Raw genomic sequence first — 24,904 nt, 5'->3', positions numbered from 1 at the left:
TCTAGGCATGTCTTTATGACAATTAGGTGGGCTGATGATGTCATATCCCCACATGTTCTTTTGTATTTTATTATATGAAATTAGCTATATTCAAAAATTTTTTACCATGAACTAAAACAATGGGATTGATAACTGATTAAGTGCATTAGTTATTTGTCGCAATTTATTTCATAATGGAGCATTTATTATTTAATGTGATAACATAAGAAAAAGGCAAATGGGGATGTGACATCATCAGCCCACCTAATGAATGTGCATATAACTGTTTTCACAACATATCAATAAATTTCAAACTTCAATAACTTCACTTCTTCAGGCAGGATCTTCAGTGATACACAAAGTTTTATGAACTAGGTCCATATGCTTTTTAAGTTATGACATTTCAAAAACTTTGGTTAAGATTCAATGTTGACGACGCTGTCGGAAAAGAAGCGCCCATTGTCTTGCTCTGCTATGCAGGCGAGAAAAAAAAATGTATTAGAGAAATATCATAATTGTCAGATTACATGGGGGATTTGAATATTTTTAGGCATTTATCCAGTCTGTTGCAGAAGGTGGGAAGAGTTGTATGCAAGCCAACTGCCCCCTACCCCCCCCCAAAAAAAAAAAAATCTTGAAAAGCACCATAGAGCTATTTAAACACAGTACGGTACGAGAAACAAGTAAATACAAATGGGATGCATCATGCAACTATACCATCCTACTTGCATTGCATCAATAAGAGTTAAGACATTTGGCCATTTTAAAGTAAATAGGATGAGGATTCTTCAAAAATGGGTGTACTCTCTGTTTTCTATGTCACCTTTATCTTATTTTAGAGATAATAAAATTAAAATCAGTTGCTATTTAATTTACAACTAATATGGATAAGCAATATAAGAGAAGATAATGGATATGGGCTGAGGGTGTTGGAGAAGGGGTATGTGCTAACTGAAAGAGAGAAGGGAGAGAGAGAGAGAAGGCGAGGGTAAAGGGTTATACAAAAAGTACATGATGGAGAAATGGGAAAGAAGAGGGGAAGCATCTTCAGTCTCTGCTTATCTACACATAAAGCAATCATCTTCAGCTTAGATAACACAACATGATTTCACAAATTTAGATGTGTGGAAATATACCAGGGGCCTGTTGCATAAAACTTTTTACCTGAGAAAACTCTGGTAAAAATTGAAAACTAAGGTTAGTCTGGTTTCTGCCATTGACTTTAACACGGGGCAAAAACTCCGGTAAAAACAACCTGAGTTTTCTCAGGTAAAAAGTTTTATACAACGGGCCCCAGATCTCGTGGCCCATATTCTGAAGTCAGGTATAACTTAGACCATGGTCTAACTCTGTGCTAAAATTATGGGAAGCCAAAAGTGTCAAAATTTTAATTAGGTGTATGGTTTTTTATGTTTACTGTGCTCTTTCCTGATTCATTGATGGTGCAGAAAATAATCTATTACACAATTATGAATGATTTGAGAGCCAAGTGAGGTGAAATATATCTCTATACTATTAGTGATTTATGTAACAATTGGTTATCCATACTTAAACCACAACTTTAAACCTGAATTTAAGTTAAACCTGACTTTAGAATACGGGCCAGTATATCTACAGTGATGTGGTTACAACTTTACAAGATGTTTTTTTTTTCATCAAATTGTTATTTGCTGAAACCAAATTACATGTAGTTCAGTTTAAAAATTCTCATGAAAATATATCATAACATTGATAACCCAACAGGTACCCCTTGAAGTTAAACCTATATTATTATAATTTCACCCTATCAGTTTTATTGTAGATAGGAAAACTAGTAAAAGGACAAGTCCACCCCAACAAAAACTTGATTTGAATAAAAAGAGAAAAATTCAACAAGTATAATCCCGAAAATTTCATCAAAATCGGATGTAAAATAAGAAAGTTATGACATTTCAAAGTTTCGCTTATTTTTACCAAAATATTTATATGAACGAGCCAGTGACATCCAAATGAGAGAGTTGATGATGTCACTCACTCACTATTTCTTTTGTTTTTTATTGTTTGAATTATACAATATTTCAATTTTTACGAATTTGACGATTTGGACCTCCTTGCCTGAAGCACAAAATGTTAAAATAATGGAATTCCACATGTTCAGGGAGGAATGAAACTTCATTTCACATGACAATGACAAGAAAATCAAAATATTTCATATTTCAAACAATAAAAAACAAAAGAAATAGTGAATGAATGACATCATCGACTCTCTTATTTGGATGTAGCTGGCTCGTTTATATAACTGTTTTTGTGAAATGAAGCAAAATTTTGAAATGTCATAACTTTCTTATTTTACATCCGATTTTGATGAAATCTTCAGCATTATGCATGTCTGATTTTTCTCTATTGATTCAAATCAACATTTTTCTGAGGTGGACTTGACCTTAAAAGTGCCATATCAAAGAGCCATCTGAATCAATGTGTGGGAATTAAAACTGATAAGATTAAAACTAGATATATTGTAGTGCAGTATGATTGTATAATTGGTGATTGGCTGAATTTGGCTCATTATACACTAACAGGGTTGATGGTCAGGTGGGTTATGTAATTGACATAAGTTTAACAAAGATAATCATAAGGAATGCTGTATTATGACTGGTCATTTCTTTTGAATATATTGCCATTTATTAATGAATTAACAACTAAACATTACATTGTTTCACAATTAGACTTTTCACCATAATTCAACAGTATTTTCAAAATATACAAAGGCAAAAATAACAAGAGTGTCGCTAAGGCGAGCACATACATGTAATACGCCTGCCTGTAACATGGAAAATGGAGTTAAGAAAAGTGGAAGGTGGCGACTTCACCTTTGACTTTCTGACAAGAAAATCAATAGAATTGCTGAGATCAATGCTAGTATCATACACACTAAATTATATGAGCCTAGGTTAAGTCAAGCTGAAGTTATCGCATTTACAAGGAAAAGTTAACGGACAGACAGACGGATGGACACCGAGCATGATACCATAATACGTCCCTTTTAGGACGGGCATATAAAAACACATGGAAAAGATTAAATTTCACTTAATATTACAATGTACCAAGTTTTTCATTTTGATTTACAAAGGCAAAAATGCTTCTTTAGAATCTTGTAGCTGTCATAAGTTCGGGTTCTGACGACTGAAACTGGATACAATTTGGTTGAGTGCTACAGTACTGACCGACACTAATCCAGATTTGAATGCACCTAATATGTAAAACAATGCAATATATCTTCTAGGAACATACATGGTATCTATGACCAACGCAGCAGCTATAGTCAAAAGAGTTGCAGTCATTTTCATCACATACTGCCCCCTCGTGCGCTCATAGTTTACTGTCAAGCAACTGCAGATCATTCCTGCAAAGACGAAAGCACCAACGTCCCTGGAAATGGCATAGAAGAGTGTGGTGTCCATGTGGACCCATTCCCGATAAACACACCTTTTCAAGGCAAGTTTAAAAGACCAGGCTGGATCAAGACCGACGAGACTTATCAGGTAATATTCTATAAAGATTGACACTAAGAAGAATAATCCCAGCAGGAAGTACGACCCAAAACCATAGTTTTCCACAGGGTACTGTCTGATTACTGATGCCAGTAACACTCCTATCAAGCAGAAAGAAAAATGATACAAAATGATGATGTAAATATCAATTATATTTGCTTTTGTGACATGCTAAAACTGCTTTATTATTTAAAGGTCAAGTCCACCCCAGGAAAAAACAATATTTCATATTTTTTAGATTTGACAATAAGGACCAACTTGAACTTTCTGTTGGGGTGGACTTGTCCTTTAAAAATGTACTGTAACAAAAATAAATTGAATTCCCTGTTTTCAGTTGTGCATATATAGTTGTTTCTGGGGTGAAATACCAGATGACATCCAATTTTGATAAAATTTTCATAATTTTGCTGATTTGATTTTTTGTTATAATCTAAGCTTAAATCTCTTTTTTGGGGGGATGGACTTACCTTTTAATTACTCAAGATGACTTAAAATATTGTTCAAATATGTTATTGGTCATGTGTCTGATGATATAATAAATGCAACTCAATAAAATTATTTTCAATTTCTGAGAAATAATGTTACATTGAAATCACAGGAGACATCTCCTAAATGGTATGTTGACTCAGTTGGTAGACCATCTGTCTTACAACCTGGAGGTCGAGAGTTCAAGCTCTGGCAAAGTAAGACCAAAAGACATTACACAAGATTAGGTCTTAGGTCAGATTGATCTTTATACCCCTTTCCCTTCTTCGCAGCTCACTATGTGATAATCATACAAGATTTTCTTTGTGAAAGGACTTCTAGACAGTAACATCAAGTTATCCCACATGGCATTGCACTCTTGCATCTCTAACTTACCAGTTACACTTCCCAGGATGACTTGATGAGGGAAATGAGTCGCAGTGTAGACTCTAGAAACACAAACCAACACTGAACCAATGCCATACAGAGTCCATGTGATCCTTGTTGCCATCTTGGCATTGCGAGAATTCTTGACTTCAGACAGGATCATTTCATTGAGAGATGACACAAAGACAAACCATACAGCTGTTGTAACCATGGCATGACCTGAAGGACAGCCTATAGAAAAAGAAGACCAAAGAATGGTCACAACATTCTGCTTGATATATCAATGTACAAAATTTAAAGACAGTCATCAGGGGAGCGTTTCATCAAAGGACTTGTCAGACATTTTATCTGACAAGTCATGTTTTATCCGTCAGTTATCATAGTAACAGTGCTTCTGAGCCAATCAGAATCAATGAAAGTTGTCAGATCCAACAACTTGTCGGAGAAAAATGTTGATAAAACGCTCCCCAGATCTTGGTTTACCCTGAAATGTGCACACAAGGTGAACTTGCAGAAGTCGATCTTCAATAAGTTGAATATTTTACCCAAGTCAAAGTAATTTTTGGACAAGATTATGTAAACCATTTTCTGCATATCTTTTCTAAGTTGAATTTCTCCTAATTGAACAGATTTATTTAGTCCCAATAGATTCAAATACCGCAAAGTAACCTGTTAAAGTAATATCCTGCCCAGGGAAGAATAATTAGCAGTTACCTAACTAAAAAAAAAAAACGATTTCACATCAAAAACAAGTTCACATCTTACTAGAAAGTTGGAGCCCATGTAGGAAGGGGTGGGATGGGGGGGGGGGGGGGCGGCAATGGGATTTGAACTTTGGACCTTCTGGTAGTCTCACTTGTCCATTAATTTCCAAAAACAGGTAAAAGTGTGAGCAAACCAGGGTTGGCAAATTCACATCATGTTGATTTAAAATGTGAATGAAAAGCTGAACAAACAATATTTCCTGCTGGTTTGGAGTACAAGAAAGACTTGAAGTACATCTGTTCTTACCTGGCCCTGTTTCACATGTTATCTTAAACTGTTTCAGGAAAGGACGCTCTTCACCCATATAAACAGGACTCTCCATAACCCACCAATAGGGGCGCTGTCCCATCATCAACCTGCATCACATGACAATTTTAAAATCAAATACCGGTAGGTCAGTAATATATCTACCATATCTATCATTAGTTAAACAATAGCATTACACATTATATTCCAAAGGATAATCCTGGGTTTTACAGATTAAGGTATGCTCTTTTCTTTTGACCCCAAGATGATTCCTTCCTCGAAAACTTTCAGTATTTTCTTTACGTTTAGACCTAGGTGGTTTTTTTTTAATACTATTTCTTTCAATCTTATTTATGTTTCACTCCGTCACATTTTATAATCTGGGACTAACCTTTAACATCATGCTGAAGTTACAAATTGAAGAGCCCCAGACATATCAAAAGACATGTTCGGGGCTCAACCTTGAATCACTTCTTCAATTTGTAACTTCATCATTTTGTGTATGTTACATTTTATGTTTTGATTTGATTGACTGAATGGTTTATTTATTTCAAATATTCACTGAAAATAGCAGCCAAAGGCTGAATTACATTCAGTTTACAAATGGTATATACAGACATATAAAAGATATACAACTTGGAATAAAATAGGCTAAAATCAAAAAGAAATTATTCTACAAAATAATTATACATAAATATGAAAGTAATTGAAATACCCAGCATATGGGCATTTTCACCACAGATGGACAGAGGCAAAAAAAATCAAATTTATATTCATGTCAAATGCTTAATGTTTTTAAATAATACAAGACCTGAAGTTTCTGGGACAATTTTTTTCCGACTCTGGCAGCCATTTTTTATTTCAAAATGGCCGCCAAAGTATGGATACAAATTATTGTTGAAAATGGTATATTGATACATAATTTGTTTTGACAGAATTTTAAAGAACAGGTTTTTATCATGTCTTCCCTTGTGATTTCGCTAGCTATTAAGAACACTTTATAAAATCCCATAGAAAGAAACACCAGTTATTCATTTATCTAATGAAAAAAATATTGATGAAGTATGTGATGTGGTATGTAATGTCTGTTACCGAAAACATGAACTTTTTTTTCTTTCCCAGAAAAGAGGATATATTATATGAAACTTAGTAGATTTCCTCTTTAGGTAACACCCCTCCCTTCTACACCAAAATTAAAGATAATCAATTAACAATCAAGCCTTATGGTACTATTAAATATGTGTTACGTCAGTTACCAAGAGGAAAATGTAATGTCATTTATCAAGATGCAATGTCAGTTCCCATGAAAAAACGTTGGTTACTAATAGAGAAATGCAACTGTGGTCAATTTTATGTTGAAGATATATTGTATACTTGTTATTTAAGTCTTTCACTCAGTTAAATCACACCAGAAGGAGCTTGCTATTGACTTTTTAAAGGTATAGTTCACAATGAATACTATATAAAAAAAGAAGTTGCATTCCCATTGTGCAAAAAAAAATGCAATGAAATTGTTTTGCATATGTCCTATACTTACCAAGTACCTAATTGTTTGTATTGCAGGGTGCTACATAACTTTTTAGAAGCACTTGCCCAGTCGGGCAAGTAAATATTTAAATAGTTGGAATATACTTTCCCAAAAATCTATTTCACTTGCCCGAAAAAAAAACATGAAAAAAATTTTACCTCTCCGAAAGAGAGATTTTCGGTTTTACAACCATTGACCTTTTTCACTCTTTTGACATAAACTAATCTACTTTGTTGCATTTCTTTTTCCAAGGTGATTTTATCTTGCCTGCCATGACCAAAATTAGGGTTAATATATCATATCGACCCTAATTTTGGTCATTTTACTGTGAGAATTTTGCTTGCCCAATTCGGGCAAGGAGTTTTGGTCTTTACTTCAAAACACTTGCCCGACTCTAACTTTTACTTGCCCTGGGCAATCGGGCAAGTGCTTATGTAGCACCCTGTATTGGACATTTTTTTTTTTGGTTTTCGAGGATGGGGTACTTTTCCTAAATTGGCAACATTTGATAAGCTTAACATTGCGATAAATGGGGGTTTCCAGGGCCCTTTTTTTAGTTCCTACAATTCTTTTGAGCATTGCTAGGCTTTGAGTAAATTCCTGGTTTTAATATTAGTAGTTTGTTAATGTTTGTTAACGTGTGATAAAATTTTTGTTTTTGGTTTACAAGTATAGATGAAAAGTGAAATTTGACAGTTCTGATCAACGTTGCATGGATCTACTTAAGCTGTGTCTTTTTCTAATTTACAAATAGCTCAGTTTCAGTTTAGAAGCAGGAGTTTATTTTTGTTGACTGCTTAAAAGAGAAATTAGCAAAGATAATTATTAAAAAAAGTATGAAGAAAATTGAAATTTGACAGACATGAACAAGCATGGCTTGCACTGACGAGAATAGAAATCAATAGAACTGCATGAGATTCGGGGAGGGGTAGCCTAGGGGAGGAGGCCCTTATTCATTTTGCCTTTATTGAAGGGGGGGGGGATGGTGAGAAGATCAGAGGGTGGGAGGGCAATCTTCTTCAGGAGACGTAGCATGTAGAGCTTGCGATTGGCACTTTTGAGAATTTTAGAAATGTGTGTACTCCATTTCAGGTTACTTTGAATGCGCACACCCAAGAGCCCGACACATTCAGCCTGATGGAGTAATTCGTTTCCGATTCTGACTAATGGGGGAGGTGTTGGATTCCTTGTAAAACAAAACGGTTTGACATTTCTTTGGATTAAGGTTCATTTTGTTTTTATGATGAGACTATTCATAGAGCCTGTCAACTGCTGCTTGGATAGCAGGTCTTTGCTCTTTACTACGATACTCTACCAGTGACAGATCATCAACATACTTGTTTACACAGACATTAGGAGAAATAGGCCCAAGATTATTACATGCACGGTTAATCATGACCAAGAAAATAATCGGGCCTAGTCTGGTCCCCTGGGGGAACCTCCATTTGTTGAAGTCCAGTCAGAGAGTTGACGTCTATAGCGTACATGTACACGTTGTTGTGTGTTGCTGAGAAAATCACCTATCGGGTGATTCCATACGAGTCGTACGGGACATTTAGAGAACATTTGACAGTTTTTTGACAAGAAAAACAAAAAATATTCCAGTAACTAAAGGTGATCATCAAGTACTTCCAGAGTGTTAGAAAAACCAAGACCTAACATGACTTGAATTCACATCTTGTATAATACAGATTTAAAATAGGACGCAGAAAAAGTAGCTTTTTTCGAAACCTCAAGTTTGTACTCTTAAGTCTGTGAGTTGGACAGATAATTTTCATTGAAACTGAACTCAAATTGGCATTCAATTACCAAAGAACAAACACATCTATGAAAGAAAGCAAAATAAACATTCATGAATAAATATATCAAATTACAATTTTTGAGAACATTGTGGCGTACGGGACACTGAAAATGTGTCATACGGGACATCTTTAAATTGAAGCCAAACTTTCTTACTTTATGTCTCTTTGACTTCTTCAATCACTTTATTTGGCTGATGATATTGGTAATCCTATCAAACTAAAGACATTCATTATGTTAGAAACCGCTATTGGCTGAATATTTCTGTCAATATATCATTAAAAAAATGTGTCGTACGGGATACTTGTGTGTCGTGCAGGAAACTTCTGTGTCGTACAGGACACTTGTGTGTTGTACAGGCACTTGCGTGTTGTACTGGGCAGCCTGAATAAAACAATGAACTTTTTAACAATTTGAAGGGGAGCATTGCCCCTAAATTCTTCCTTTTTAATGAAAAGTCTTTTAATACATGTAAGTAGTCATTCAGGACAATATAATTAAGTAACCTCAATTTATACAATCGGGAGCAATATGTTATCATTTTTTTTTTCATGATAGAAATGTACAAGGGTTCACAGCATTTTTACGAGCTGAAAAACTTGAGGTTTTGTGTGAAGTTATATTTTAGTAAATTAATTGATGATTTCCAATACACTATTAAACGATGAATGAATGAAACTGCCTCTGGCAGTCTCACCTGCGCAGCAGTGCCGACTTTGAAATAGTACTACTTTGAAAATTACTATAAAAATAATTATTCACAAAAATCACCATTCCCTAATACAATACCATGTTCATTGACCCTAAATGACATTTGACCTTGATCAAGTGACTCAAGACTTGTCAGTGATACTTGATTAACCCTACATGTCCACAATTTATAAACTATATCCATAAACTTGAAAGTTATGACTGCAATTTAATGATTACCTCCAAACTTGGCCAAAGTTCAATGACCTTGGTCATTTGACCTGAAACTTGCATATATATACCAGTACTTGATTACTTTTATGTTCAAGTTTTATGAACTAGACTAACACAATTTCAAAGTTATGATGGTAATTCAACAAACACAAACACCCCCAACTTGGCCAAAGTTCAATGACCTGAAACGACCTTTGTAATGTGACCTGAAACTCGCACAGGATGTTTAGTGATACTTGTAAACCTTATGTCCAAGTTTCATGAACTAGGTCCATATACTTTCTAAGTTATGCTCTCATTTAAAAAACTTAACTTTCGGTTAAGATTTGATGCTGACGCCGCCGCCACCACAGTCGGAAAAGCAGCGCCTATGGTCTCACTCTGTAGCGATTTATAGGGATTTGTGGTTCTCTCATAACCATTCCCCTGGAGCAGTAATGTAAATACAGGCCTAACATACTAGGCCTAACCCAGGGACATGTCCCTGCCTAACCCAAGTAGTATATTGTTTTATATCCTCATAAAAGAAAAATATAATTTGAAGTAAAACTTTAAAAAAAAAAGACATTTTAGCCATTTTATGTACTGGAGTACATAGATGAGTAGTCCTAGACCAAGAGCTTCGGTCTCTGTTATGTTGATTGTTCCGCCGAACTTCTGTTAGCTCCACTCACCAAATACAGAGACCTACTTGTTCACTGCTACCATCCTGCCTGTGGAGAATCTACACGTAGGATTTTGGTATGCCAATGCTGTATTGAGCACACTTTAAAAAATCATTAAAATATCACTTTTGTGACCAAAATTATTGATTTCCATACAGTTGCAATTCGATTTTCAGTAGTAACTTAGAATAATTTTTGTATTGACCAGAGCGCTCAAAAACTTGAATTTTTGGCATATTTTTGTGTACGTCCTCTATTAGTGGAAAGTAATATGGCAAGAAAATTTTCATTATTCAAGCTCTATTTTTAATAAAAAAAAATAGTTTAAAGAATCAAATTTACTTAAGAGCCAAGTTATATAATGAAAAGCTGTAATGGAAACTGACAGTGTAAAAAAAATCAAGCATTTGTCAAAAAGAACAAGAGAAAATAATCCAAACATTGTCAACCTTATTTTGCCACACAGAGAGATATTACTGAGAACAAGGTTACTAGTATATCATAACCTTGTTCATTAAATGAGTGCAGAGACCGAAGTTCTAGCTCGATCTGTACAGGGACTCTCAATGTTCATGTATTAAGTTCGGATAAAACAGGGAAGTAAAGTTGCGAGACAGCCGGAGTAAGTCACTTTTTTTTCTGATTTTTAGTTTATTTTCCCCCGTTTTGGTACATTTCAGGCCAAAACAAAATAAATACAGTAATCTTTATTTTGGTAGTTCTTTGTATATTTTAATGAAATAAAGAAAAAAAATCAATGAGCCACGTCAGGGATTTTGCATTGTTAACCCCCTAATGGTGGCAGCATGATAGCGAGCCATCTGTGTACGAGGAGAAATTTTCAAAAAATTTAAAATGTTGAAAAACTCCTCGAAACAGACGGTTGCCAGCTGTCTAAAGAGTAGTCCTTGCCTTACATCACCATGACATATGTGGCCAATTTGAAGTCTCCATGGGTAGGCCCTATAGTCATTACCTATATTATATACAACTTTAAGAAATTCATTACTGTCTTGTTTGTCTGATATTGTTCAAACTTTCCCCTACATCCGATTTTTCATTTTCCTCTAACGTTAGGCCTACCATTCCAAGTCCTTCTTTGCACGTCAGTTTGTGTTGGAATCCTTTCATGACGAAAAACTTCCATTTGAGAACACTATACCCCAGTTCCCCTTCTCATCAATTCTCTTCTCCAGCCGTAACTGCCTCAAGAAAGCAATTTAAGTATCAAAACACCCGTTTCTTGACGTTGGTCTCAAGATAAAACAACAGCCTGGCATATACAGTTACAGCAGGGGGCCACACACGATGGGATGCATGCGCAGCGCTGAGTGCGATCCCTGTAAGCATGCCGTCATTTTTATTCGCTTACTTTCCTTATTCCGAGGTCGATTTTCTTCGTTCGAAATTGAAAATGGACTACCATTGGGTTACTGAATACAATGCCTTTGAAAACGTGATTAAATATGGAATACAATAATTTCATTCCGAAGGTCCTACTACACGCAGAGAAGTCTTACGTAATAGCGCAGCTGATGTTATCTTATCGTCCTTTACTCAACGCTCGTATACTGGCCTGTGGGGGTGAAATTGAGACAGCGGGGATTACCCCTGGATTACTTGGCCAAGCGTGGTTGATAAGGGCTTGGAAATGGTTTTTAGGAGATCCAAATGGAAAATCAGTAGAGGCGCTGGTCCAAAAATTGGGATTGTCCCAGAAAACAAGGATATCCTCATAAACCAAGACAAATCATGTCTTGATAAATTGAGACTGTCCTTGTTTATGGGGACGTTTTTTTTTCACTTCCCCCTACGGAATTGAGAGTGCTAAAAATAGATTCAGTGACCTCAATTCCCCCCAGTTCACCGTCCATTTTTCATGACTTACCATCTTCCAATAATCTTGTTATGAAACCTGATATGTTTACATTGTGTCGGCACTTGACAGGTGAATGAACTTCCCTAGATTTCTTGTGTGAAGAAATCCTTATAAACTGAGACAGTCCCTCTAAACTGGGACGATCCCAATTTTCTGACCAGCGCCTCTACTGAAAATGGGGTACACCGCAGTTCGCAATCCGAACTGAGATCCAAATGGAAAATGGGGTACAACACCGCAGTTCGCAATCCGAACTGCGGTATCGTTTCAAAGGGAAATTTGACTTTATGTATTAGGCCTAGGAACCTTCAAGTATAGTGACATTAATAATTAAAATTATTAATGTCACTAGGGCCTAGTACTTGAAGGTTCCTCATCTAACTAAATCTAGTCATGAATATTACTTGGATGAAAGAAGCTACTTTTTGAGGACCCGCCTACTGAGGCAGACTAGTAAACTAAAAAATAGTCAAATTACCATTTCAAAACAGCATTCAACCATTCTGATATCACAGCAACCCACAAAATCTGCAATCCAGACCTGGCGCCGAAAACACAAAATGCAATTGGAAAACACAGAAGAAATGCATTTTTAGGAGCTCCAAAACGAGATATGGCTAATATCAACGTCTCATGATCAGGAAATGTTTCTTGCAAATTTTGAAGAAGGGTGATTTCTGCACGCTGAATTTGATCCATTTTACATCAGCTCATGTCATGCAGGCTGAGCCGAGGCTGAGACTGCAGCTAGCTAGCTCCGATTATCAATTCGATTCAGCTAGCTAGCTCCAAAAAGCCGCGCCGGTATACACGTGCGTACGGTACCAAATGTGTACCGTACCTGCGCTGCTCTGCATACACCATACACTGCATTGCAGCGGCACCGGCTGGCCAGGTCCCCCTAGCGATCCCCGGCCGGGTACCGCGAGCTCCGCTCTACGTAGCATATAGCAGCAGTTGCTGCTCGAGCTCGCTTCGTCGTGTGTCAGCTCGGCCATGTAAACTACGGCATAAAATAATTCGACACCCAATTGCATATCCGGACAAGAAGGTAATTTATTTATTTACCGAATACACAGTATACACTGGCCTAAAAACGGAGATCGGGGAACCTGTCTTTGTCCCGTATTTATAAACTTTTATTTGGAACCATAAATGGTTCTAACAGTTCTTAGAATCGCTTTTAATTTTTTTTTAATTACGGTAGTTTTACGTCGATCACATGATGGACCTAGTGGTATGTCCATGATCACATTAACACCACACACTCGATCGTCCAGGCGCTAAGCGGCGCTATAGCGAACCTTAGTGTGCGTTGGAGTTGCGCAATCGACTAGGTAACTGTTATGAAAAGATTACATATGCACCATAAGGTCTTTGATATGCACCGTATGCGTACCGTACCGCAGCAAGCACAGATTACACAATTCAATACAGTGCAATACCACCAAAGCATCCATAGAACATTAGCTGGAACTCCATTCACTCGCTTCAAACTGCAAACTGGAACTTGTTGAAAGCCTAGTAGTAAGTAATTCTGTTTTAAACTTAACTAGGCCTAGGCCTAGTTAGACTTAACAATTTACATTAACTTTAGGTTCTCAAATCTAACTTAATCACTCAACCTATGATAATGATATGATGAACGAGGCCGAGGAATTAATAATATATTATACCTAGTAAGTAACCTAACGTTAGGCCTATAGTATAGCTATAGTTTAGCCAATAATACAATATATAACTGTTAATCATGATTTATGTGCATGGATGGTAATGTTCTATTCAAATTATTTAGTCTAAAGTTAGACCTGAGGCTGACTGACTCCATTGTAACGTCATGAACGTTAACTGTTATTGTTAAAACATGTTATGATGGTGGGCCCCAAGTCTGCGCACCTAACAATTTGAGTTCAGATTTAACATGATTTTTTTCTTATTACACAAAATCGTTGAGTTGATAATGTTCCTTATATTATTAAGAGTAAGTGTACCAAATTTCTCATTAAAAAATAAAAGAAAATATAGGATTTTCTTGAAAAAACTGCGGGCAGTCAATTTCAGATTGAAAAAAACAATGGTACCCCATGCATGTCTGCGCACTCATTCACTTTGCACACGTTTCGAGGATTTTGATGACAAAGGCTGCATTTATGAGGCTGTCACATGAAATGCCCTGAATTCATTATTTTTCCACCATTTTGAGTCGGATTTTTTAATGAATACCTGCCTATGTATTGCATTTGTAAAGTTCGTGCTCGTTGCGTATCTTCTTTAATTAGAATCGCGCAGATGCGCGGGTGCGCAGACTTGGGAGACCGCGCAGACATGGGGGAACTGACCATAAATCTACTGATGTAACATTACTGACAATTAAGTAACGACTTACTCATTAGGTTAAACTTAAAGGGGTGTTGCAAGAAAGTATTTGCGATCAATTGCAAATGATACACATGATGTAGGCCTAGATCAATTTTACCTGTTGCAAATCAGATAAGATGCAGATCTACACTGCTTGTTTCAACTTCAAGAAGCAGATTAGCATAAATTCACAATCATAGCAATCATCACAATTCACAATTTCAAAACTTATCATTGATTAGGGTGGGCTAGGCAGTGGCACTAGATTTGTGCTGTAGACAAACTAGACATGTGTCCAAAAGTCAATAATAGGTGAGTTGGCCCCGGGGGGGGGGGGGGGCACTCGACCAAAAATGTGGTGGGGGTGTGCCGCGGGCGAGACAAAAAACGGGGGCCTTGGAGCGGGCTTATTGTAAAAAGGAGGGTCCTCGGAACGACAAATGTTTGTGAAAACGGGGGTCCTTGGAACGGACGCCAGCGTGTGAGTGCGTATGCATCCCTATGGAACGGTCATGCGTGCATGATGCAGCTAGCGCGGCCTCCGCCGGGGGAGCTCTGCGGCCGCTTTTCACCGAAATTCGACTCATTCAATGCGATCGGAGCGGCGTAACGAAAAATATGCGAAGCTTTGGAGCGGATTTCCCTCTTCTTTTTTCTCGATAAGAAGAAAATGCTATGCCTTGGAGCGGCTTTCTTTGTTCTTTTTCTCAACAAGGCAAAAATGCTATGCCTTGGAACGGAAATCTGAGTGTGAAAATGGGGGTCCCCTCCGCGGCACATACCCACTATGCATTATATACTGAGTGCCCCCCCCCCCCGGGAGTTGGCCTCAAATTTTCTTTATATATTTTGAGTAAACAATGTAGTTCAACTTGGCGACATCTTCACATTTTCTGGCATTATCTTTTGATGTGACATATTTCCACTGCTCCCCTCAGAGGCTCAAATAGGCAGCATAAATAAAGACTTTAAAATGCCAATTTGTAGCTACTAGCCCACACAGTATATGGCCTTTACTCTATAGGATAGTGTCAGGGATGGACTAGTAATATGCCACATGCATTTCCTGGCACATTTATTGTTTCAGCCTTATTTTTCAATATTTAGGAAATTTTGAGGTAATTTTTGAGCCATGTCTGATGCTATTAAAGAATATATTAAAGCAATGCTTTTTAGTAGAAATGCTGTTTCATTTTCTTTGTCCTACCTAATTAGGGACCAAATATTCTATAGACATCTACATGTAGTCTTGCAATTGGTCGCAAGTTTCTTTCAACGCCCCATCAAATCAGTCTTGGACATTCAGTCAGATTCAAGTTACTCTATTATTGTTGTTAACTTAAACATTTTCAAATGTAAAAAAAAAATTCTGTAAAATCTTTTCCAGTTTCTATCAGTGAATAGCCATTTCAATCAATTGAGTGTCAAATGATTAGGCCTTGTATCTTGCTACCAATTCATTCATATTCTGATGAGTGTACATTGCAATACTTAAGTATTTATTTTTAAACTATCTTGCCTAATTATCAAATCTTTTACTATTGTTTTTATCAAATATTATTTAATATTTTATGTAGCAAATGATCAAACCATTTCTTTTTCTTCATTACAGGAAAGCCTTGATGCAAACAAATCAGTTCAGATAAGGAACTCCATCATGGCAAGCTGTAGGATAGTAAGAAGAATTGGTATACATCGTCAAAGTCTGTCATCAGTACAACCCATCTTCTGTAGAGTCCTTTCAACTAAGACTTGTTATCATACAACACAACCTCAGAACAGGATAATCAGTGCAAAATATCTAACAAGGAAGAAAGGTGTTCATCATAGTAATACTCAAGTCAAGAAAAGTTCCATTGAACACTCTCATCCATTTGCTGGTCTGAGGGAGTTTCACACCTCATGTGCTCTGGGATTGCTGGAAGACATTGAGTCTTGTTTGGATCACACCAACCTTCTTATGCTGGTTGGCCAGAATCGGGCGAAGCTGGATGAGAACCATGTCAGTCATGCATTGGTCCAGCTTTGGGAAGTGATGAAATTCACTCCCAATAGGACTTGTGTCCTTGAGACTGAAGTTCATCACAATAGGGATTTCTTGAGTTTGTGTGTCCTTGCAGAGAATAAAGTCCATCTGATGAAAGAAGATATCCTACCAGATGTCCTCTATGCTGCAATAAAGTTACTCGGTCAAGACTTAACACACAGCTTAATCAGAGAACTGAGAAACAAATGCTTGAACTGTTTGGACAGGATGTCTTGCAAGCAGTTGTCCAAAGTAGCAGTGTGTCTCAGTGACCTACATGAAGGGAAGACTTCATCCTGTGGAGCTGTAACTCATGCCTTTGGGCAGAAGTTGGACACTATAGAAGACATCAGAGAGCTCTCTGCATGGATGAGAGAGTGTCTACCATTGGCCTCTCCATCACTCTGCTCTCGCTCATTTGCCAAGGCTCTGGAATTCATAGATAGGTTGGATGCTGATTCAGTTGGAAAGAATGACTTGAGGAGAGTTTTGCAGGCAGCAGCAAAAGTCAGTGGGTCTCCACAAGCACTGATAGAGAAGTGTGCAAAGCTGTTCTTAGAGAAGATGGAGAAGGATGAGATAAGTGTTAAAAATGTATGTACTATGTATCAGCAACTGCATGGAGGACTTGATTACAGTGGAGAGAACATCCAGCCAAGAGTATCAACATATCTCAGAGGAAAGTTACCTGAAATTAATGATGGTGCTGAGGCTAGTTTAGTCATCAATATTCTTGCTGAGAGAGCTAAAGCAGACACCAAGTTTCAGCTAGAAGACAAAGCAGTAGAGCTTATAGACCGAGTACCCATGAACTACTTGCACCACCTTTGTCATGGCCTGAAGTCAATGAACTACTCTGCAATGACACCTTTGACCAAGAAAATAACTGCAAAGCTCCAAGCTCATGGTTGCAGAAATTTGTCATTGGATGGTATTGCAAAGGTTTTAGAATTTCTTGTTAGAATTGAAGGTATTGATGAAACCTTGTTCAAGAATATGTACATAGATCTTGCTCATATGCTTAACCATGCTATTGCTCCAGGACGTGTCGTGCATATAATCTATTGTATTTCACTTTTGCCGGTATCCTCTGTTAGCAATATGGTATTCAGTCGAGCATCAGCCATTCTACATCAGCTTCACACCCCAGGAATCAACCAACTCCTTAACTCTATTGTACGTATCTCCAGGAGAATGGAAAGGAAGGGCCCACTGCCAAATGGATGTACCAATCTCATAGAACGGCTCCAGGAACTGGCCATCAACTCTATCAATCAGATAACAAGTGTCTGGTACCTGAACAACATCATTGACTTCCTGCTGGAAGAAGGTGATCAGACCTTCCTCATTAGTGTAGCCATGCAACGCTATTCTCATATCCTCTCTAAGTTGACACCACAGTTAGCTGTTGATTGTGCCAGGCATGTCTTCAGGAGCAAATGCCTTCAACCAGACCTCCTGGATGAAATTGCCAAGCTTGTCATTCAGAATACCAATAAGATAACCCCGCTTCAAGTGTCTTACATCCTGAGTCCATTCAGTTCTCTTAATTACAAGCCAAACAATGCTTCTGATCTATTTGATGCCTGTATCAGTCGTATGGAGCCTTTCCTTGACAGTCTTCCTGCAGGATATGTGGTAGATGTTGCTAATATTTGTGCTTTGAGTCAGAGATACCCAGAGACTGTCTTGAAGAAAATCTTCAGCTTGGACTTCCTTACCAGACTTGATGAAGAACTAGAAAGTGAGTTATATTTATGTCACATTTCATTACTAATCTTTCGTATTATTTTTCCTCCTCCAAAAATTAAGGTTCAGAACTGAACTTGAAAGCAATTTTGCTTCCCCAGTCCTCCCTGCATATTTTTAATGGAAATTTTAGATTTGTGATTTATAATTAGTCACTCTTTTACAGTAAGTCATGTGTTATTTTTTTCCCTAGTCAACCCCTTTCCACGTTCAACTTTTTTCCATGATGAGGATATCCAGACATCTTGACCCTTATAAAACATGAAATATTCCTTACATTTTAAAACAAAAGTACTGCTTTTAATCTTATCAAACTATTGCCTAGTTTGATTTCATACTGTATTCTTTGAATAATGCAAGAGAATAATGCAATACCATAAGATATCATTGGAAACATTAATTTTTCCTTACATTTGAAATTAGAAGACCTATAACTTTCTCAAACTTAAGTTTAGTCTCTTATTTATTCAGTCCTAAATTAATTTTGTTTTCCATGTTTTTTGCTGACTAGCCATACCTGAGAGAAGTATGATGTATCGTAGAAAGCTGATGCACCTAAACAGATCTGTAGCATTGGAATGTCCAGAGATGCAGGTACCCTGGTTTCATGAAGATTTCTGCAGGGATATCCTCAAGAGCCGTAAGTACAGTAAAACCTGCTTTAGTATCCACTGAAATAGAAGGACAAACTGTCTCATAATACCATAAAGGTGCTGACCCTTGAATAGTATCCCCCATTGAGAGTTTGCTCATAAAGACTGCTTTTATTGTCTCCATTGATTATGAGTGGTCTTCATTTACAGTTTTCACTGTATCGATAGAGGTCATTTCATCTTGATGAATTATTATACAGATATTGCCTACCTAGAGTTTGAATATAACATTTCCTCTCCCCGACGGAGTTATATTTTTCCCAAGGGAAAATATTATCCCGAGGGAAAAATATAGCTTCGGAGGGGAGTTGAAATTTTATTGATTAAAACGATAGACCAGGCAATATCTGTTACATTATACAGTGCGTCCCAGAATAAACGAAACCGAGATTTAGCGATCATTTATCATAACTTAATCATAAATAGAATAGACAAATCACCTACCAATTTAAAGATTAGAATCTTCTCTTTCATCTGATATTACTTAGGTTATCTTTTAGTCACGCATGAGTGAGCAAAAACAATTTGAAGAAAAGATACCAAAAACTCATTTGGCGGGGGGGGGGGGGGTATCTGGGTTTCAAAAAGAAAACCACATTTCTGAAAAGTTCAATATCTGCTCTTTAATTTGGTACCTCAATTACAGAAAATGGTCAAGAAATAAAAAAGTTCTGGTCATTTGAAATAAGGCTTGTATTTCCATAATTTCATGAGATAAACGTGTTTTCACCAGTTTCCCACAGAAGCTTTCGCATGGTGAACAAAAGATTTAATGCATGGCTGATTGTCAACAAAACGGAGTGTCGAGTGAGTTTGAAAGCCAGCCTGGAGAACCTCTTCATTTTATGAAATTATTGAAATTCAAGCCTTATTTCAAATGACCAGAACTTTGTTATTTCTTGATCATTTTCTGTAATTTAGGTATCAAATTAAAGAGGAGATATTGAACTTTTCAGAAATGTGGTTTTCTCTTTGAAACCCAGATACCCTCCGCCAAATGAGTTTTTGATATCCTTTCTTCAAATTGTATAGTATAAGTGGATTCGCCATCAGAAATTGCATTCATCATCTGGTTCAAGAGCGAAATTCTTGCTACAGCTCTGATCCATCTACGTCATAATAGATTTTTTTAAAAAATACATCAAGCGCATTCTTCATGAAATCGACACATTAGCACTAGCACGTACATCAAATAAACTACCTTGTTGCGCAACTTGTATGCAGCGAGTGACGTCACTTTAGTGGATATAACGCCGCAATTGAAAATACTACGCAGTATATTCCCTGTGGTGACGTCAAAACCTAGAATATAACAAATGCGATCCTCGCAGCTGTGGTCACGTGATGGCGTATTGACCTATCACTGACTCGAATCTACATAGCCTATGTAATATAAAGATATATTGACCAATGCACCTGAACAGATCTTGAGGTTTAAATTTGGTCACACTTAAATACTTTGACTTTTTACTTGCTTTTAAATTTGTTTGACCTTCCTTTGCGCTGGAATGCAGAGACAGCTCAAGCTAAAGCTGGGATGATAATAGTTGTGCTTTATATCCTCAGGAAAGAGCACCGTATAATTCCAGCTACTAATATTATTTTAGTTCATGTATTTTTCCCCATGGGTTTTTTTATGAGCATGACTTAGTCAGTATATCACATGTTGTTGACAATCACAGTCTAAAAGGCACAGCTTTTATCTCAATTTAACACAAGGCTAAGAAACCTGGCTAATGACATTTAATTACATAATTCATCTTGCTTGTTTCCTGACAAATTATGAACTATTTTCATATCAGTTTTCTTTCAATCAAATCACTTTCCTAACTTTTTTTACTTCCATCATGCATGTTGGTATTTTATATGCTAGATTTTATGCTAAACTCTGTAATATTATTTTTTTTTATGTATCAGGAAAAGTTCTTGTTCACTCCTCTTTGAGAGAGATTCAAAGTGCTCTAGCAGATGTACTTGGTGGTCCACAGTTCTTAAGATCCTTCGTTGTCACTCCATATCACTATGATATCTGTAAGTAATAGTCCTAATCTTGCTATTCAATACTTCATCATTAGCTAAATATGCACTTTTGTTATCTTTTTTGGCAAATTCCAAAATCTAAATGATTCAATTAAAAAAATTCAAAAGTAGGTATAATTTTGGGCTGGTTCCCATTACAGAGATCGTACTGCCCAATTGTTTTATGAATGAAAAAACCTTAAAAATTTTGGATAAACTTTGTACAAGCGGCTTTATTTCTGTTAAATATTTTTCAAAGTCAATTGTCCTATGACTTTTCTGTGCATTTCAAGCAAAATGAAGGTATTATACCAAACGACAACAAAACCTAATTCAACTTCACAATCCTAAATTTGGAAGGACACATAAATCAGTTATACATAGTGGACCTGAGTCAGTCTCGTGTGGAACCTCATAGATGACTACACAGTTGTCCTGCACGTCCTCTGAGCATGATTTGACCTATGTGGCGATGGGCTGTACACTGCAAGGCACACACACCTATGAATATAAGTGTGACTGTGAATGTAGACATTAAAATGTGATGGCGCACCCGATCCCGAGCAGGGTCATTCTGATTCATGCAGAAGAGTAGCCTTATTATGAACACAAATCCATTATACTTACGGTATACTTAAATAATTCTCACAATCATGTCCTGTCTATGTTACATTTCACCAGTAGGAAACCTTTATTCTCATTTCCAAATGTAAACATATTCAAGTAATGATTTAATACCTTTGAATACTTCCACAGCCTTTGAATGCTTGGTGGATGATGAAGGGAGCCCTCTACCTTGTGCAGATTACGGCAGTGTGTTAAATCAGCTTAAAGGTGTGGCCGGTGGTGTACTTGCTGATCTCATGCAATGGGGAACTCAGACTAAACAAATGCCAGAGGGGGCTCAAAGGTAACATTCTGGACAAATTTATTATAAAATGTGTTGGTAGTGGGATAAAAGGCAAAAGTTAATATTGTTTTTTAAGGGCCTGTTTTCCAGGGACCCTTTGCAGAAACAGTTGCGATCAAACGCAACTCAAAAAGTCTTGAGCAACTTGACTTTCAGCCAATGAGGCACCTGTATTTGGGACTTGCGCTTGATATTTTGACTTGCGTTTAATGCTTCTCTTTTTGCAACAGGCCCCAGTTCTAATACTTATTAAGGAGCTTTAATAAAAGTAAAATACTAGTATCTACGAAGTGTTTGTGTTGCTCATTAGATAAAGTGCAAATCCCCACATTTTTAGGCTAAAATCAAAATAACAAATTGATATGAATATTACATTGTATAAAAAGAAAAAATTGGTAGCTTAGAACTGAAAGTGTTGATGTTAAATATGGAAATTATGGAATCCAAGTACACCTGGTATACATGGTTTATTTCATTTTCATTTTATTTCGTTATCTCACCTGTTATACTGTGGAAAAAGTAAAATGTGAGATTAGTCTTCTTAATGGTGTATTTCACATTGCTCTAGTAGTAATTGTCAGTGAAAATAATTTTCTGTGACTTTGAGGAATGATTAACAAATTAATATTCATTGGTAGTCACCCAAAATAAATAAGTTTATTTAAAGTTAAAGATTTAAATATTTGTTTTTCTTACAGGGTTGCTATTGACTATCTGTTCAGTAATTCATACTGCGCCAATTCTCGTCATGCCCTTGGTATTATAGCTATGAAGAAGCGTCATCTAGAGCTCATGGGTTACAAGTACATACAGGTGAGATAATATTGACAATAGAGATATTGGCACTAATATGCTCTCCTTTTCCCCAGCTTTATTTTGATTTCTGTCCATCCTGGCAAGAATAAAATGAAGAATGTGTTAATACTTGTTAAAACATTTCAAAATATATGACATGCATCTTTTTCACAATTGAAGAGGTATTTGTATGCGTCATCATTATTTTGTTGCAGAAAGGCTTAAGATTTATGCATTAGTTGACTCTGCATTCCTGTGCACCTGACCAAAGGGTGTTTAATGCTTGCATGGACTGTACATAACATTTTGCAAAGCTTGTTTGAACAAAGCCATTCTGTCATGCAGGTGCCAATGGATACAGGAGAACATTTACAGTGGAAAATTTATAAAGAATCATTTTGCTGGCCTATATCATAAAGAAATACAAATAATATGTACAATTGATATTGTACCAATAGTACAATTACTATATTGACAATCCTCTTCTCCATCAGATTCCTTATTTCGAGTGGCATTCTGCAGAACTATCCGAGCCAGAAGACAAACTCCAATACCTCCATGAGAAACTCTCTCAATCAGTGAGCACCTTACCTGGTGACAGACAGACTTTGCCTCTAGGATCACAAGTCTCTGGACAGTGGGATCCCCAAGGTGATGTAGCCCTCAATGGTCTAAGTGCTATGCAGAATGCTGACTTTGTAGAGGATCCTCTTGTCATGAAGGTTCTTAATACATTTGATCGTATGGGAGGCAGAAGGACTTGAATGATGAGAATGATTGGGCGTATGTCACAGACTTATCCTTGTACCTACATGTAAGTGAATCTGATGAGGAGAGACCAGAAGTCGATATATGATGTGACGTGCAATGAGCTATGATGTAGGATGCAGACTTGTGTGCTTGAAAGTGAATACACTGACCAAGGAAGGTTAAATTGAGGGAAGGCTAAAAGACGTTGCACATAAGTTATCAGACGAAAAGAGACTTCACAATGTAAAATGGAGAAAGTATGGTTCTTGATGGAATAAGGAGTCTAAATAATACGTACATGTATGATGTCTTTGATAAGATCAGTATGAAAAGGAAAGATTGTTTTGTTCTTTTTCATCTGACTACTAGGCAGAATGCAAAACTCATAATTTGATTATCTTGTAATGAAATTCTCATATATGTTTTATTATGAGGTATATCAGAATTTAGTTGTTTACCTTTATATGATCTTATGTTAGGCTGAACAAGGGGTTCATAATCGGATCGCGAGCCACTCTTGTACATTAGGCCTCGCCAAGTGGCTCATGCAAGCCACTATGAAAAAAAAAACATTTTTTTCATTAGTTTTGTTAGAGTTCATATGTATACTGTTAAAATAAATATTAGCAGTTATTAAATCATTTAAAAGGTCCCATATTCAAAAGCCTAGAGTGAACTTGTGCAGGCTCCTTGATTTCATGCCATGAGGTTTTTGTTCACCCTACTTGCCACGTTGGATAGTTGCATTGTACAGATTTCCAATAAGAAGTTTAGCACTTTAACAAATTAATTGAGAGTCCCTGCATGCTCTGCACTGTATACCATGTTGGATGAAGAAGTGAGAATTCATCATACCTTCGATGTGATGTTTTGGTTGCACTGATTCTGTCTTGCCAATTAACCAATTTTCATATTCAGAACTATGTTACCTGTAAAGTCATGCTATTAACTTATTTCTACATGTATATTTATTTATTATGTTTTTTTTTTCTCAAGATGTATGCTATCAGATGGTACCTCACTATCTTCATGTTTATGATTTTGGTATCCTACTAAAAAATATGCATATTTATATCAATATTTTCTGCAACGTTTACCCAATATCACACATGCTTTGGTTCAGTTCTAATTTCTAAGAAAACCAGAATGCTTCGTAGTAAGCAACCAGAGGATAGATAGCTTTACATCCTCTCAGAGGGATCTGATATGATGAGAGCTTCTTTAAGTGTACATGAATGTCTGTCACATTATACTGTATGCAACTTTGAAATGAACTTATAAGTTTGACTTAAAATATACACTCTTTAAAGCCTTTTTAAAGATTTTGTGCAAACCTTCCCATATTAGTTGTCACTGTTCTGTTCATCACTACATTATATAAATGCTCAGTCCCACTACCATTTCAGCTTTGTTTGGATGATTTGAAATAATAACATACTTTTGTTTATGGATTTGTGATTTTGCATAAAAGTGCTA

At 36.6% G+C, this 24,904-nt stretch overlaps 2 protein-coding genes across 2 annotated transcripts; one reads left to right on the top strand and one right to left on the bottom strand.

Annotated features, from left to right (window-relative positions):
* Positions 1-2,879: 2,879 nt before the first annotated feature.
* On the bottom strand, positions 2,880-13,350 carry LOC121410933 (glucose-6-phosphatase 2-like). Its single transcript, XM_041603328.1, has 4 exons — positions 12,647-13,350; positions 5,373-5,482; positions 4,371-4,592; positions 2,880-3,610 (listed from the first exon to the last, which is right to left on the bottom strand). Exons 1-4 carry the CDS (start codon positions 12,865-12,867, stop codon positions 3,120-3,122), a joined length of 1,044 nt encoding a protein of 347 aa, XP_041459262.1. The 5' UTR covers positions 12,868-13,350; the 3' UTR covers positions 2,880-3,119.
* Positions 13,351-13,562: 212 nt separating this feature from the next.
* LOC121410932 (FAST kinase domain-containing protein 1, mitochondrial-like) lies at positions 13,563-24,904 on the top strand. Its single transcript, XM_041603327.1, has 7 exons — positions 13,563-13,695; positions 16,139-18,296; positions 18,813-18,941; positions 20,872-20,985; positions 21,730-21,883; positions 22,582-22,696; positions 23,173-24,904. Exons 2-7 carry the CDS (start codon positions 16,184-16,186, stop codon positions 23,440-23,442), a joined length of 2,895 nt encoding a protein of 964 aa, XP_041459261.1. The 5' UTR covers positions 13,563-13,695; positions 16,139-16,183; the 3' UTR covers positions 23,443-24,904.

Source organism: Lytechinus variegatus, chromosome 3 (genome assembly GCF_018143015.1).
Source record: "Lytechinus variegatus isolate NC3 chromosome 3, Lvar_3.0, whole genome shotgun sequence".
Taxonomy (NCBI): Eukaryota; Metazoa; Echinodermata; class Echinoidea; order Temnopleuroida; family Toxopneustidae; genus Lytechinus; species Lytechinus variegatus.
The sequence above is the reverse complement of the archived record's forward strand: the minus strand, read 5'-3'. Positions and strand labels throughout refer to the sequence as shown.